The 12,828-nt window shown below is 66.6% G+C and overlaps 1 protein-coding gene across 1 annotated transcript in view; it reads right to left on the reverse strand.

Annotated features, from left to right (window-relative positions):
- Positions 1 to 261: 261 nt before the first annotated feature.
- Positions 262 to 12,828, reverse strand: part of LOC309685314 (uncharacterized protein) — a gene marked incomplete at both ends in the record, with an annotated part of 28,699 nt that continues 16,132 nt past the window's right edge. Inside the window, 5 exon segments of the mRNA XM_082501099.1 lie at positions 262 to 384; positions 2,093 to 2,206; positions 3,702 to 3,847; positions 8,611 to 8,803; positions 11,630 to 11,740. Of these exon segments, the coding sequence (XP_082357225.1) occupies positions 262 to 384; positions 2,093 to 2,206; positions 3,702 to 3,847; positions 8,611 to 8,803; positions 11,630 to 11,740 (687 nt within the window).

Here is a 12,828-nt window from a genome sequence, read left to right on the forward strand (position 1 = left end):
GGTGTGGGGGGCGGGGGGTGAAGGGGGGGATGGGGGGAAAGGGGGTGTGGGGGGCGGGGGGGGCAGAGGGAAATGGGGGGGACAGTGGGGGATGGGGGGCTCAGGGGGGGCTGGGGGGGGTCAGGGTGTCGGGGGGGGGGGTGATGGTGATGGGGGGGGTCAGGGTGACAAAGTGGGGGGGGGGGGGTTGAGGGTGCCGGGGGCCACCCATGGGTGCCAGGGGGCCCGGGGGCGGGGGGGGCCACCCATGGGTGCGGGTACCTTGCCAGCCGGGGGGGCAGCGGCAGGTGAAGCCCCCGTAGTCCTCCGGGGTGGGGACGCAGATGCCACCGTTGTCACAGGGGTTGGGGGAACAGGGAGTGAGGGCCACCTCGCACGCCCGCCCTGCGCCACGGGGACACCGTCGGCCACCGCCACCCGCGGGGTGACACCCAGCGTGGGGGCACCCATCAGGTCACCCAGCATGGTGGCAACCAAGAGGACGTGGCCACCATGGCAACACCCAGCATGGTGGCACCCATCAGGTCACCCAGCGTGGTGGCACCCATGAGGACGTGGCCACCATGGTGACACCCAGCATGGTGGCACCCATGAGGATGTGGCCACCATGGGGACACCCAGTGTGGTGGCACCCATGAGGACGTGGCCACCATGGGGACACCCAGCATGGTGGCACCCATCAGGTCACCCAGCGTGGTGGCACCCATGAGGACGTGGCCACCATGGTGACACCCAGCATGGTGGCACCCATGAGGATGTGACCACCATGGGGACACCCAGCGTGGTGGCACCCATGAGGACGTGGCCACCATGGGGACACCCAGTGTGGTGGCACCCATGAGGACGTGGCCACCATGGGGACACCCAGCATGGTGGCACCCAGCAGGTCACCCAGCATGGTGGCACCCATGAGGATGTGGCCACCATGGGGACACCCAGCGTGGGGGCACCCATGAGGACGTTGCCACCATGGCGACACTCAGCATGGTGGCACCCATGAGGATGTGGCCACCATGGGGACACCCAGCGTGGTGGCATCCAGCAGGTCGCCCAGCATGGTGGCACCCATGACGACATGGCCACTATGGGGACACCCAGCATGGTGGCACCCAGCAGGTCACCCAGCATGGTGGCACCCATGAGGATGTGGCCACCACGGGGACACCCAGCATGGTGGCACCCATGAGGAAATGTCCACCATGGGGACACCCAGCGTGGTGGCACCCATGAGGACGTGGCCACCATGGGGACACCCATCAAGGTGGCACTCATCAGGTCACCCAGCATGGTGGCACCCATCAGGTCGCCCAGTGTGGTGGCACCCATGAAGACGTGGCCACCACGGGGACACCCAGTATGGTGGCAACCAAGAGGACGTGGCCACCATGGCAACACCCAGCATGGTGGCACCCATCAGGTCACCCAGCATGGTGGCACCCATGAGGATGTGACCACCATGGTGACACCCAGCGTGGTGGCACCCATGAGGACGTGGCCACCATGGGGACACCCAGCATGGTGGCACCCATCAGGTCACCCAGCATGGTGGCACCCATGAGGATGTGGCCACTATGGGGACACCCAGCGTGGTGACACCCATCAGGTCACCCAGCATGGTGGCAACCAAGAGGACATGGCCACCATGGCAACACTCAGCGTGGTGGCACCCATGAGGATGTGGCCACCACGGGGGCACCCATCAAGGTGGCACTCATCAGGTCACCCAGCATGGTGGCACCCATGAAGACATGGCCACCATGGGGACACCCAGCGTGGTGGCACCCATCAGGTCACCCAGCATGGTGGCACCCATGAGGACGTGGCCACCATGGGGACACCCAGCGTGGTGGCACCCATCAGGTCGCCCAGCGTGGTGGCACCCATGAGGATGTGGCCGCCACGGGGACACCCAGCGTGGTGGCACCCCTCAGGGCGCGGTGGCACCCATGAGGACATGGGACAGAGCCACCAGTTCTGCAGCCTCCACCCACGGTGCCACCAGCACCCATGGGTGCCCACCTGTGAAGGGTATGGCACAGCACCCCCCCCCCCCCGCCCCCTCGGAGCCCCCCCAGCACCCATGGGTGCCCACCTGTGTAGGGTGGGGGGCAGAGGCAGCGGTAGGTGCCAGCGCCACCCAGGCAGGTGCCCCCGTGGTGGCACGGCCCCGAGGAGCACTGGTCCACCTCCAGCTGGCACTGCGCGCCTGCGGGGGGGGACACACACACGTGTCACCCTGGGGACATGGGGACAGGAGGGGACATGGGGACAGCAGGGGACAGGGGGACAGGAGGGGACATGGGCATGGTGGTGACATGGGGACAGGAGGGGACATGGGGACAGGAGGGGACATGAGTATGGTGGGGACATGGGGACAGCAGGGGACAGGGGGACAGGAGGGGACATGGGGACAGGAGGGGACATGGGCGTGATGGGGACATGGGGACAGGAGGGGACAGGAGTATGGTGGGGACATGGGCGTGGTGGGGACACGGGGACAGGAGGGGACATGGGGACAGGAGGGGACATGGGTGTGATGGGGACATGGGGACAGGAGGGGACAGGGGGACAGGAGGGGACATGGGGACAGCAGGGGACAGGGGGACAGGAGGGGACATGGGGACAGGAGGGGACATGGGCGTGGTGGGGACATGGGGACAGGAGGGGACAGGGGGACAGGAGGGGACATGGGTGTGGTGGGAACATGGGGACAGGAGGGGACATGGGGACAGGAGGGGACATGGGGACAGGAGGGGACATGGGCGTGGTGGGGACATGGGGACAGGAGGGGACAGGAGTATGGTGGGGACATGGGCATGGTGGGGACATGGGGACAGGAGGGGACATGGGGACAGCAGGGGACAGGGGGACAGGAGGGGACATGGGGACAGGAGGGGACATGGGCATGGCAGGGGACATGGGCGTGGTGTCCCCGGCATGGGCAGGAGTGTCCCCAAGGTGTCCCCAGGGGGTCCCAAGGGTGGGCAGGGTGTCCCCAGCGTGTCCCCAAGGTGTCCCCGGGGTGGGCAGGGGGTCCCCATGGGGGTCCCCAGGGTGGGCAGAGGGGTCCCTGTGGTGTCCCCAGGGTGGGCAGGAGTGTCCCCAGCGTGTCCCCAGGGGGTCCCCAGGGTGTCCCCAGGGTGTCCCCAAGGTGTCCCCGGGGTGGGCAGGAGTGTCCCCAGCGTGTCCCCTGGGTGTCCCCAGGGGGTCCCCGGGGTGGGCAGAGGGTCCCCAGGGTGTCCCCAGGGGGTCCCCAGGGGGTCCCCGGGGTGGGCAGGAGTGTCCCCAGTGTGTCCCCAGTGTGTCCCCAGGGTGTCCCCAGGGGGTCCCCGGGGTGGGCAGGAGTGTCCCCAGGGTGTCCCCAGGGTGTCCCCAGGGGGTCCCCGGGGTGGGCAGAGGGTCCCCAGGGAGTCCCCAGGGTGTCCCCAGGGGGTCCCCAGCGTGTCCCCAGGATGGGCAGGAGTGTCCCCAGCGTGTCCCCAGGGTGTCCCCAGGGGGTCCCCGGGGTGGGCAGAGGGTCCCCAGTGTGTCCCCAGGGGGTCCCCAGGGGGACCCCGGGGTGGGCAGAGGGTCCCCAGCGTGACCCCAGGGTGTCCCCAGGGGGTCCCCGGGGTGGGCAGGAGTGTCCCCAAGGTGTCCCCAAGGTGTCCCCGGGGTGGGCAGGGGGTGGGGGTGGGGGGTCCCCCCGGGGGGGGCCGTACCCTGGTAGGCGGGGGGGCAGTGGCAGCGGTACCCCCCCCCCAGGGGGGCGCAGGTCCCCCCGTGGTGACAGGGACGGGTGGCACAGGGGTCCTCCCTCCGGGAGCAGGTGGGCCCCCCCCAGCCCGCCTGGCACTGGCAGGTGAACCTATTTTGGGGGGGGGGGGGGGAGATGGGACACCCATGGGTGCTGGGCACCCAAGGGTGCCCCCAGCCAACACCCCCCCCCCCTCTTCTCCATGGGCACCCCCGTGAGCACCCATGGGCTTCTCCCCTGGTGTCCCCCCAAACACTCATGGGCACCCCCCACCCCCGGCACCCAGGGGCACCCTCAGGCAGCGCCGCCCCCCAGTCCGCCCCCCATGGAGCACCCATGGGTGCTCCATCAGGCAGCTGTAGGTACCCTCTGAAGCACCCACAGGCACCCATGGATATCTCCAGACACCCCCCACCATGGAGAACCATGGGCACACCCTCCCTCATCTGAGCACCCACGGCCACCCAGCAGCACCCATGGACAACCCCGGGCACCCATGGACCCCCTTGACCTCCCACCACCCATCCATCAGCACCCATAGACAACCTCGGGCACCCATGGACAACCCCGGGCACCCATGGACCCCCTTGGCTTCCCACCAGCCACCCATCAGCACCCATGGACAACCCCGGGCACCCATGGACCCCCTTGGCCTCCCACCACCCACCCATCAGCACCCATAGACAACCTCGGGCACCCATGGACAACCCCGGGCACCCATGGACCCCCTTGGCCTCCCACCACCCACCCATCAGCACCCATAGACAACCTCGGGCACCCATGGACAACTTCGGGCACCCATGGACCCCCTTGACCTCCCACCAGCCACCTGTCACCACCCATAGACAACCTCGGCCACCCATGGACAACCCCGGGCACCCATGGACCCCCTTGGCCTCCCACCACCCACCCATCAGCACCCATGGACAACCTCAGGCACCAATGGACACCCTTGGCCTCCCACCACCCACCCATCAGCACCCATGGACAACCTCGGGCACCCATGGACAACGTCGGGCACCCATGGACCCCCTTGGCCTCCCACCACCCACCCATCAGCACCCATAGACAACCTCAGGCACCCATGGACCCCCTTGGCCTCCCACCACCCACCCATCAGCACCCATGGACAACCTCGGGCACCCATGGACAACCTCATGCACCCATGGACCCCCTTGGCCTCCCACCACCCACCCATCAGCACCCATGGACAACCTCGGGCACCCATGGACAACCTCGGGCACCCATGGACCCCCTTGGCCTCCCACCACCCACCCATCAGCACCCATGGACAACCTCGGGCACCCATGGACAACCCCGGGCACCCATGGACCCCCTTGGCCTCACACCACCCACCCATCAGCACCCATGGACAACCTCGGGCACCCATGGACAACCTCGGGCACCCATGGACCCCTTTGGCCTCCCACCACCCACCCATCAGCACCCATGGACAACCTCGGGCACCCATGGACCCCCTTGGCCTCCCACCACCCACCCATCAGCACCCATGGACAACCTCGGGCACCCATGGACAACCTCATGCACCCATGGACCCCCTTGGCCTCCCACCACCCACCCATCAGCACCCATAGACAACCTCGGGCACCCATGGACAACCTCATGCACCCATGGACCCCCTTGGCCTCCCACCACCCACCAACCAGCACCCATGGACAACCTCGGGCACCCATGGACAACCTCGGGCACCCATGGACCCCCTTGGCCTCCCACCACCCACCCATCAGCACCCATGGACAACCTCGGGCACCCATGGACAACCTCATGCACCCATGGACCCCCTTGGCCTCCCACCACCCACCCACCAGCACCCATGGACAACCTCGGGCACCCATGGACAACGTCGGGCACCCATGGACCCCCTTGGCCTCCCACCACCCACCCATCAGCACCCATGGACAACCTCGGGCACCCATGGACAACCTCATGCACCCATGGACCCCCTTGGCCTCCCACCACCCACCCACCAGCACCCATGGACAACCTCGGGCACCCATGGACAACCTCGGGCACCCATGGACCCCCTTGACCTCCCACCACCCACCCACCAGCACCCATGGACAACCTCGGGCACCCATGGACCCCCTTGGCCTCCCACCACCCACCCATCAGCACCCATGGACAACCTCGGGCACCCATGGACAACCTCATGCACCCATGGACCCCCTTGGCCTCCCACCACCCACCCATCAGCACCCATGGACAACCTCAGGCACCCATGGACAACCTTGGGCACCCATGGAACCCCTTGGCCTCCCACCACCCACCCATCAGCACCCATGGACAACCTCAGGCACCCATGGACAACCTCGGGTACCCATGGACCCCTTTGGCTTCCCACCACCCACTCATCAGCACCCATGGACAACCTCAGGCACCCATGGACAACCCCGGGCACCCATGGACCCCCTTGGCCTCCCACCACCCACCCATCTGCACCCATGGACAACCTCGGGCACCCATGAACCACCTTGGCTTCCCACCACCCACCCATCAGCACCCATGGACAACCTCAGGCACCCATGGACCCCTTTGGCTTCCCACCAGCCACCCATCAGCACCCATAGACAACCTCGGGCACCCATGGACCCCCTTGGCCTCCCACCACCCACCCATCAGCACCCATAGACAACCTCAGGCACCCATGGACCCCCTTGGCCTCCCACCAGCCACCCATCAGCACCCATGGACAACCCCGGGCACCCATGGACCCCTTTGGCTTCCCACCACCCACCCATCAGCACCCATAGACAACCTCGGGCACCCATGGACCCCCTTGACCTCCCACCACCCACCCACCAGCACCCATGGACAACCTCGGGCACCCATGGACGCCCTTGGCCTCCCACCACCCACCCATCAGCACCCATGGACGACCTTGGGCACCCATGGACAACCCCGGGCACCCATGGACCCCCTTGGCCTCACACCACCCACCCATCAGCACCCATGGACAGCCTCGGGCACCCATGGACAACGTCGGGCACCCATGGACGCCCTTGGCCTCCCACCACCCACCCATCAGCACCCATAGACAACCTCAGGCACCCATGGACCCCCTTGGCCTCCCACCACCCACCCATCAGCACCCATGGACAACCTCGGGCAACCATGGACAACCTCATGCACCCATGGACCCCCTTGGCCTCCCACCACCCACCCATCAGCACCCATGGACAACCCCGGGCACCCATGGACCCCCTTGGCCTCCCACCACCCACCCATCAGCACCCATGGACAACCTCGGGCACCAATGGACAACCTCATGCACCCATGGACCCCCTTGGCCTCCCACCACCCACCCATCAGCACCCATGGACGACCTTGGGCACCCATGGACAACCCCGGGCACCCATGGACCCCCTTGGCCTCACACCACCCACCCATCAGCACCCATGGACAGCCTCGGGCACCCATGGACAACCTCGGGCACCCATGGACCCCCTTGGCCTCACACCACCCACCCATCAGCACCCATGGACAACCTCGGGCACCCATGGACAACCCCGGGCACCCATGGACCCCCTTGGCCTCACACCACCCACCCATCAGCACCCATGGACAACCTCGGGCACCCATGGACAACCCCGGGCACCCATGGACCCCCTTGGCCTCACACCACCCACCCATCAGCACCCATAGACAACCTCAGGCACCCATGGACAACCTCGGGCACCCATGGACCCCCTTGGCCTCCCACCACCCACCCATCAGCACCCATGGACAACCTCGGGCACCCATGGACAACCCCGGGCACCCATGGACCCCCTTGGCCTCACACCACCCACCCATCAGCACCCATGGACAACCTCGGGCACCCATGGACAACCTCGGGCACCCATGGACCCCCTTGGCCTCCCACCACCCACCCACCAGCACCCATGGACAACCTCATGCACCCATGGACCCCTTTGGCTTCCCACCAGCCACCCATCAGCACCCATGGACAACCTCGGGCACCCATGGACAACCCCGGGCACCCATGGACCCCCTTGGCCTCCCACCACCCACCCATCAGCACCCATGGACAACCTCGGGCACCCATGGACAACCTCGGGCACCCATGGACCCCCTTGGCCTCCCACCACCCACCCATCAGCACCCATGGACAACCCCGGGCACCCATGGACAACCCCGGGCACCCATGGACCCCCTTGGCCTCACACCACCCACCCATCAGCACCCATGGACAACCTCGGGCACCCATGGACAACCTCGGGCACCCATGGACCCCCTTGGCCTCACACCACCCACCCATCAGCACCCATGGACAACCTCGGGCACCCATGGACAACCCCGGGCACCCATGGACCCCCTTGGCCTCACACCACCCACCCATCAGCACCCATAGACAACCTCGGGCACCCATGGACAACCTCATGCACCCATGGACCCCCTTGACCTCCCACCACCCACCCATCAGCACCCATGGACAACCTCAGGCACCCATGGACCCCCTTGACCTCCCACCACCCACCCATCAGCACCCATAGACAACCTCAGGCACCCATGGACAACCTCATGCACCCATGGACCCCCTTGGCCTCCCACCAGCCACCCATCAGCACCCATAGACAACCTCAGGCACCCATGGACAACCTCGGGCGCCCATGGACCCCTTTGGCTTCCCACCACCCACCCATCACCACCCATAGACAACCTCGGGCACCCATGGACCCCCTTGACCTCCCACCACCCACCCACCAGCACCCATGGACAACCTCGGGCACCCATGGACCCCCTTGACCTCCCACCACCCACCCACCAGCACCCATGGACAACCTCGGGCACCCCTGAACTTGGGCATGGTGACCCATGGGCACCCTCCAAGCCACTGCCGGTTGGGTGCTCACCCATCGCCGTGGTCGCGGCAGGTGCCGTGGGCGCAGGGGCTGCTGCGGCAGGGCAGGGTGCTGGGGCGGCACTGGGTGTCGCGGGTGCCCGGGGGGCAGAGGCAGGTGAAACCGTTGGCGCCGTCCACGCAGGTGCCACCCTCGTGGCAGGGGTTGGAGGCGCACTCGTCGATCTCCAGGGTGCAACGGGGACCTGGGCGGGGGGAGGGGGACACGGGTGGCGGTGGGGGCACCCTGGTGGGCACCCAACTGAGGGTCCCTGTCTAGGTAGTCAATGGGGGCACCCAATACGGGCACCCGATGGGGGCATCCAGCGTGGGTGATCAATGGGCGACCCACCAGGGGCAACCATCATGGGCACCCAATGTGGAGAATCAATGGGGCACCCAATTGGGGCACCCAACATGGGCACCCAACGTGGAGAATCAATGGGACACCCAACCGGGGCACCCAACGTGGACAATCACTGGGGCACCCAACATGGGCACCCAACGTGGACAATAAATGGGACACCCAACATGGCCACCCAATGTGGAGAATCAATGCAACACCCAACTGGGGCACCCAACGAGAACAATCAATGGGACACCCAACTGGGACACCCAACATGGGCACCCAACGTGGAGAATCAATGGGACACCCAACTGGGGCACCCAATGTGGGCACCCATCATAGGCGCCCACCACTGAGGCCCCCCAGCACCCATGGGACCAACCAGTGGCCACCAAGGCCCCTCAGCACCCATGGGAGCACCCAGTGGACGTGGAGGACCTCCAGCACCCATGGGAGCACCCAATGGCCACCGAGTTCTCCTACCACCCACGCTAGGACATCCACTACCAGGAGTGGTCTCCTACCACCCAATGGGCACCGTGCCCTCCCCAGCACCTGGTGGGCACCGAGGACCCCCAGCACCCACAGGAGCACCCAGTGGATGTGGAGGACCTCCAGCACCCATGGGAGCACTCAATGACCACCAAGTTCTCCTACCACCCACGGTAGGACATCCACTACCAGGAGTGGTCTCCTACCACCCAACGGGCACCGAGGCCCCCCAGCACCCATGGGACCAACCGGTGGCCACCAAGGCCCCTCAGCACCCATGGGAGCACCCAGTGGACGTGGAGGACCTCCAGCACCCATGGGAGCACCCAATGACCACCGAGTTCTCCTACCACCCACGCTAGGACATCCGCTACCATAAGTGGTCTCCTACCACCCAACAGGCACCGAGGCCCCCCAGCACCCATGGGACCAACCAGTGGCCACCAAGGCCCCTCAGCACCCATGGGAGCACCCAGTGGACGTGGAGGACCTCCAGCACCCATGGGAGCACCCAATGACCACCGAGTTCTCCTACCACCCACGCTAGGACATCCGCTACCAGGAGTGGTCTCCTACCACCCAACGGGCACCGTGCCCTCCCCAGCACCCGGTGGGCACCGAGGCCCCCCAGCACCCATGGGACCAACCAGTGGCCACCAAGGCCCCTCAGCACCCATGGGAGCACCCAGTGGACGTGGAGGACCCCCAGCACCCATGGAAGAACCCAATGGGTACTGAGGTCCCCCAGCACCCATGGGACCAACCGGTGGCCACCAAGGCCCCTCAGCACCCATGGGAGCACCCAGTGGACACAGAGGACCCCCAACACCCGTGGGATCACCCAGTGGACATGGAGGACCTCCAGCACCCATGGGAGCACCCAGTGGGCACCGAGTTCTCCTAACACCCACAGTAGGACGTCTGCTACCAGGAGTGGTCTCCTACCACCCAATGGGCACTGAGGCCCCCCAGCACCCATGGGACCAACCGGTGGCCACCAAGGCCTCTCAGCACCCATGGGAGCACCCAGTGGACATGGAGGACCCCCAGCACCCATGGAAGAACCCAGTGGGTACTGAGGTCCCCCAGCACCTATGGGACCAACCGGTGGCCACCAAGGCCCCTCAGCACCCACGGGAGCACCCAGTGGACGTGGAGGACCCCCAGCACCCATGGAAGAACCCAATGGGTACTGAGGTCCCCCAGCACCCATGGGACCAACCGGTGGCCACCAAGGCCCCTCAGCACCCATGGGAGCACCCAGTGGACATGGAGGACCTCCAGCACCCATGGAAGAACCCAATGGGTACTGAGGTCCCCCAGCACCCATGGGACCAACCAGTGGCCACCAAGGCCCCTCAGCACCCATGGGAGCACCCAGTGGACGTGGAGGACCTCCAGCACCCATGGGAGCACCCAATGACCACCGAGTTCTCCTACCACCCATGCTAGGATGTCCGCTACCAGGAGTGGTCTCCTACCACCCAACAGGCACCGAGGCCCCCCAGCACCCATGGGACCAACCAGTGGCCACCAAGGCCCCTCAGCACCCATGGGAGCACCCAGTGGACGTGGAGGACCTCCAGCACCCATGGGAGCACCCAATGGGCACCGAGTTCTCCTACCACCCACGCTAGGACGTCTGCTACCAGGAGTGGTCTCCTACCACCCAATGGGCACTGAGGCCCCTCAGCACCCATGGGAGCACCCAGTGGACGTGGAGGACCCCCAGCACCCATGGAAGAACCCAATGGGTACTGAGGTCCCCCAGCACCCATGGGACCAACCGGTGGCCACCAAGGCCCCTCAGCACCCATGGGAGCACCCAGTGGACATGGAGGACCTCCAGCACCCAAGGGAGCACCCAGTGGGCACCGAGTTCTCCTACCACCCACGGTAGGACATCCACTACCAGGAGTGCTCTCCTACCACCCAACGGGCACCGAGGCCCCCCAGCACCCATGGGACCAACCAGTGGCCACCAAGGCCCCTCAGCACCCATGGGAGCACCCAGTGGACGTGGAGGACCTCCAGCACCCATGGGAGCACCCAATGGGCACCGAGTTCTCCTACCACCCACGCTAGGACATCCGCTACCAGGAGTGGTCTCCTACCACCCAACGAGCACCCGGTGGGCAGGGTGGCCCCCCCCCACCCCCACCCACTCCCAGCAGCACCCATGGGTCCCCCCCACCTGTGAAGCCGGGCCGGCAGAGGCAGTCGTAGCGGTCGATGCCGTCCCGGCAGACGCCGTGGACACAGGGGGCGCTGGCGCAGTCGTCGGGGTTCAACTCGCAGTTCACACCTGGCACCCAAGGGTGGTCCCACCTCAGCACCCGTCCCGTCAGCGGTTGAGGCACCCAAAGGTGACGGGGCTGAGCCCCACCAGGTTGATGGCAACCCACGGAGCACCTGCTCACGGGCGGATGTGGTGGCACCCGGTGATCAACCCACGGTGGAACCCACTCCATGCACTGGTGGGACCCAACGCCACGTCCAGCACCCATCCCAGTGCCCAGGTGGGACCCAACACCACACCCAGCACCCACCCAACACCCAGGTGGGACCCAACGCCACGTCCACCACCCACCCCATGAGCAGATGGCACCCAACGTCACGTCCAGCACCCACCCATGAGCAGATGGCACCCAACACCACACCCAGCACCCACCCAACACCCAGGTGGGACCCAACACCACGTCCACCACCCACCCCATGAGCAGATGGGACCCAACCCCACGTCCAGCACCCACCCCAGTGCCCAGGTGGGACCCAACACCACACCCAGCACCCACCCAACACCCAGGTGGGACCCAACGCCACGTCCACCACCCACCCCATGAGCAGATGGGACCCAACATCTCGTCCACCACCCACCCAAAACCCAGGTGGGACCCAACGCCACGTCCACCACCCACCCCATGAGCAGATGGCACCCAACACCCCGTCCACCACCCACCCATGAGCAGATGGCACCCAACACCACACCCAGCACCCACCCATGAGCAGATGGCACCCAACGTCACGTCCAGCACCCACCCATGAGCAGATGGCACCCAACACCACACCCAGCACCCACCCATGAGCAGATGGCACCCAACACCCCGTCCACCATCCACCCAACACCCAGGTGGGACCCAACACCACGTCCAGCACCCACCCCATGACCAGATGGGACCCAACGTCACACCCAGCACCCACCCCATGAGCAGATGGCACCCAACGTCACGTCCACCACCCACCCATGAGCAGATGGCACCCAACACCACACCCAGCACCCACCCAACACCCAGGTGGGACCCAACACCACGTCCACCACCCACCCAACACCCAGGTGGGACCCAACACCACATCCAGCACCCACCCCATGACCAGATGGGACCCAACGTCACA

This window comes from Vanellus vanellus, assembly GCF_965231255.1.
Source record: "Vanellus vanellus genome assembly, contig: HAP1_SCAFFOLD_1759, whole genome shotgun sequence".
NCBI classification, from domain to species: domain Eukaryota; kingdom Metazoa; phylum Chordata; class Aves; order Charadriiformes; family Charadriidae; genus Vanellus; species Vanellus vanellus.